Below are 4322 nucleotides of genomic sequence, written 5' to 3'. Positions count from 1 at the left end.
TGGCCGCACCCTATGGGCCTATAGGTCTCCGTTTCTATAGAGCTTGGTTGGATTTCTACGCCGCTTGGGGGGAACGGGTTCCATCACATATTTTTTTCCGAATCCTATGCGGGTCGGCTCCTCGAGGAGGTGGGCGGCACAGGGTCTCCAGAGGGACCTCACCTCACACATTCCTCCAGGCGCGCGGGGGACCACCTGAAATCCGCGCGCAGCCGTGCTAGATAGATAACGACGGGCACTTATTCAGACGGATTATGTCGACAGGAATATTATTGTCTGCCACGATCTCCTGGATTTATATCCTGGCCTGATAACTTTTATCTCGCATTCCGATCACTTACTTTATGTAGCAAATATTTTTAGAAGTATTTTTAGCAGATGATACATTATACTCAACTGAAATTAATAATACTTTACTTAACTATGTATCATTGCTTGTACTCTCATGCGGAGCGCTGAGAGGCACTAGGCATGACGTCATCCAAAAGTGTGTGTAGGGGCGCGCGATGAGGTTCCCGCCCGCCGTGCCCCGTGCCCCAGCCAGACGCCCCCTCCCCCCACCCTTCTACCTCCCTCCCTCCGGCAGACTCGGCTCGCCGCTCGGCTCGAGGCGCAGCTCGTGGCTCGGCTCGGACCGTCTCGGCGCGGCGCGGTAATTCAAACTCTAACGTAACTATGAAAAGACAGAACTAAATGAATTCAGAAACATTATTTTCAAACCATGTCTCTATTGAAAAGTATCACTCGCAAACTGTCTCTACGTCCCTCTTCACACTGACTTAGTCTTAGGCCGAGTCTTAGACCCTTCAAAACATACAAAGTATAGGAGACGCAGAACACAACAAAAAACTTTTTATGCATGAATACCTAATTAAATGTGAATTAAGATTTGTAAATTATCTATATACTATACAAGTAATGCGTAACGTGATCTTCCACTGAAATATTATAGACTGGAATAATTCTTGAATTCGTATCATCTGCTTTCACGATCCGTTCCTGAACGGAACTTTTTTAAATTCATTTTTTGAGGAGGAACAAAGTCAGTTTATATAGCAAAGTTTCATTATTATTTTACTTTAAAGCCTCTGGCATATTTTCGTAAAATTTTATATTGACTGCAAAATAAAACAACGTTTTGCAGTTTCGTAACTATACGCTGGTACGCACTACCTTGTAAAAGCGGTGGACCAAGAAGGGGTCGATGTTCGCGCGGTCGCAGACAGAAGGGCGGGTGAGTCAGTCAGTCAGTAAGGCAAGGCGAGGCGGAGGGCTCACCTTGACATTTGGTGCTGCTCTGCGACAGGTGACATTGCGCGCGCGCGGCGTCCCGCGGGGCGCGGTGGCGGCGGCGGTGGTCGCGGCCGCGCGGCTAGTCTGTCCAGTCGTTACGTAACGTATTGTCAACCCGCCGCTGTTCACTCTGTTCGTCGATTCCGCGCTCCCCGTCGAGATGATCGACTTTCTCCCCGATCCGCGTGCGGCGGCGGCCGCGGACTCGGCCGCGCCGTTGTTCGGTATCGCACGCCACATCGGGGGGCTTTGGGTTGTAATCCAATCACCCGTTTATGCATAAGTAACCGCGGACCGGCGGATGCATCGCCGAACGGAACGGGCGAGGGGCGCACCTTAAAAGTATGGCGGATACGGAACTGTCCCGGCCGCATTGAGCCGCGGGCGCAATTATTTGTTGCTTTGATACCGTAGCGCAAGATTCCAATCAGTGTACCTGGTTTTCGCCGAAACAATGCATTACTTTGTTTCTTTTTACAACATTTTACGCGATCTTACTCATTCCGTATGATTACCAGGAGGTGTTGAACGCTGACGCGCCGTCCGCGGCCGACGACTCCGCCGCCCTCGCCGCCGCCGACCTGGAGATGAGGCGATTCGTCCCAAGAGGATCTTCGTCCAGGTCGACGACGGCGCCACCACCATCAGCACCGTCGCCGTCCTCTCGCGGCGACCGGGGCAGGGGGCGCGTCCAACAGACGGACGACGACGGCCCCGCGGCAGCACCGGCGCCCTCGCCGTCCTTCCCCAGCCGGTCCAGGTCGAGGGCGTCCCCTGCGGCACCCCTAGTCAGCCCGTCGACGCCGACGCCGTCCTCGAGCAGACGCCGCCCCGAGCAACAGCCACCTCAGCAGCAGGATACCGCAGACCAGGGTAGGCGCTCGTCGTCGAGGAGAAGACCGTCGTCTTCCGACGGCGTGGACGGGCGTGGAGGACGGGCCTTGTTCTCGGACCCGCCGTCGCCGCAGTCACCGCCGCCGCCGCCCCCACCGCCGCTACCAGCCACGCCGGCCCCGACCTATCGTCGGCGTGAGCCGATCCCCACGCCCGCGCCTCTCAACCCCCAGGACGCCGACGAAGAGGGCGGCCGCGCTCGCGGGGGTTTCCGTTCCCGCTCGCGGTCCCGGAGGCCGTCCGCCGTGACCTCCCTGGAACCGTCCCTGACGACGGAGGCCGCCCCTGCGGTGCGCCCGCGCCTGGACGGGGTGGCGACACGGCGGAGGCCGAGCCAGAGCCCAGCCCAGGGTGACTTGCGTCAGTACAAGGCCACCCCGCTGGAGGTAGCCACAGCTCTGCAGCCGGTGCCGCCCGCCGTCCAGAACGCCGCCACGGACAAGGTGAGCAACACTGTGAAAATATTGTGGGACCTTTCGTGTGAATAGTTTTCTTCCTCGCACCTTTAAGCAAATGACATATGCGCCCCTCGGACGCACTGCTGAACTAGCTTTAATGTAGCTTTGGGAAAAAAAAGTAAAAATTGGTCGCATGCCGTGACCAGGATTCGAACCTGGGTTATTGCGGCCACAACGCAAGGTACTAACCACTATACGATCACGGCTACGCCGACCTTGTTGCCGCCGGCCGCGGGGAGCTTCTCTTGAATGGGGACGGCAGCGCGGGCCAGAGTCTCTGGGCGCGCGGGGTAGCGCCGCACCGGCGGCCTCGTGGGTCTGTCGGCAGGGGGCATCTGCAGACAGGCGCACTTCCCTATCAGAGGATGAAGATGAGGTTTCATTTTTTTCAACACCTATTTGAAATGTTTTGGCATGACTTTTGCTCTCTCTCTTTTACAGCCTTTAGGGCGGGGAATACACAGGTTTAAGCCTCACTCCAAGGATGCTACAGCTTCCCAACACTCCGCAGAAAAGGTGCCAGCACTGACAAACATTCAGATTGATGATTCTGAGAATTATCCTCAAGAGTTCAAAGAAAAAATAAATAACAACTCTCCCACTAGATTAACAAGGGTACGTTTTTAACTAGACTATTTAATGTTTACAAACAAACTTTATTGATCTTGTTATGGCACTGAAATTTATTTGTTGTACTTGTATCTAACTTAAACATTTCTTTTCCTTGCTTAAATCTAGCTGCCAAGTTTTTCTAGTCGTACCCGACTTGTATCTGGTCCCCTTGATTCAAGCAATGAACCCAGAGTTACAACAAAGTTACGACCAGCATTATCGTCATCTATTCAAAGCTCAACAGATTTACGTTCAAGTTTGAAACCGGTAAGACTAAATCCAGCAAACCATCTCGCACCTTAACATTTAATTTTTATGAGTACTTATCAGGCTTCTTCTTCCTCATTCCCATTTAAAGAATTTAAAGTTGTTAGATCTCTAACATAATATGAAGAAGTGCCTTCTGTATTTTTTGAACAAATCAAGAGTGCTTTAATAGTTGTTTAGGTTTTGCAACACACAGCAATTTGACATTAAGCTTTTGACTCTCTACCAGTGCTACCAAATTATAAAATTCCGACAAGAAAGGACACCTATTGGTCTCCTTTCCCTGTAAAGTAACAATATTCAGTTGCTGTAACCTTTTCCTGGTACAACATTGAGGGAGGGCCGATAAAGCCAGGAGAAATTCGCGACATTTTGAAGCGAGCCGTAGGGAGGAGGCAGTATCTTGCGACCGAGGCGACCCGGCACTCACGGGAGTGAAGAGGTGGACGCGCCAAAGACAGTCGGCAGTGGTTCGCCGCGGTCGCGGTTCGTTCAACGCGACACGGCATGCCGTTGAGAGTGCGCAGGGGCACTATCTGACCAGGCGCGCACCGGGCCGGGGAGGCGGACTGCTCCGTCTCGCCCGTCGCCAGCGAAAGGGAAGGGGAGACGGGGAGAAGGGGAGGGAGAAGTTCGCGAATAATATTGGCGGCGAGCGAGCGGCCGTGCCAAACAAAGGCGCATCGCGTCCGTCCGATATTCGCAAGTGAGATTCGCAACTGTCTCTACAAACAGACCGGTCAGCGTGACTCTGACCACCAGGGCCGCACGCCGGCGAGGAGGTCGTCTGGCGGCCGG

The 4322-nt window shown here is 53.8% G+C and overlaps 1 protein-coding gene and 1 non-coding gene across 2 annotated transcripts in view; one reads left to right on the top strand and one right to left on the bottom strand.

Moving 5' to 3' along the window:
* Positions 1 to 4322, top strand: part of LOC113206630 (mucin-2-like) — a 50086-nt gene that overhangs the window by 32955 nt on the left and 12809 nt on the right. The window contains exons 3-5 of the mRNA XM_052273348.1: positions 1812 to 2630; positions 3087 to 3260; positions 3384 to 3524. Of these exons, the coding sequence (XP_052129308.1) occupies positions 1812 to 2630; positions 3087 to 3260; positions 3384 to 3524 (1134 nt within the window). The remainder of the gene's footprint in view (positions 1 to 1811; positions 2631 to 3086; positions 3261 to 3383; positions 3525 to 4322) is intronic.
* Positions 2780 to 2851, bottom strand: Trnah-gug (transfer RNA histidin (anticodon GUG)). Its single transcript has one exon. It is a non-coding gene; the product is annotated as a tRNA-His (tRNA).

Source organism: Frankliniella occidentalis, unplaced genomic scaffold, assembly GCF_000697945.3.
Source record: "Frankliniella occidentalis isolate FOCC.00 unplaced genomic scaffold, Focc_3.1 Scaffold7, whole genome shotgun sequence".
In the NCBI taxonomy this organism is placed as follows: domain Eukaryota; kingdom Metazoa; phylum Arthropoda; class Insecta; order Thysanoptera; family Thripidae; genus Frankliniella; species Frankliniella occidentalis.
The sequence above is the reverse complement of the archived record's forward strand: the minus strand, read 5'-3'. Positions and strand labels throughout refer to the sequence as shown.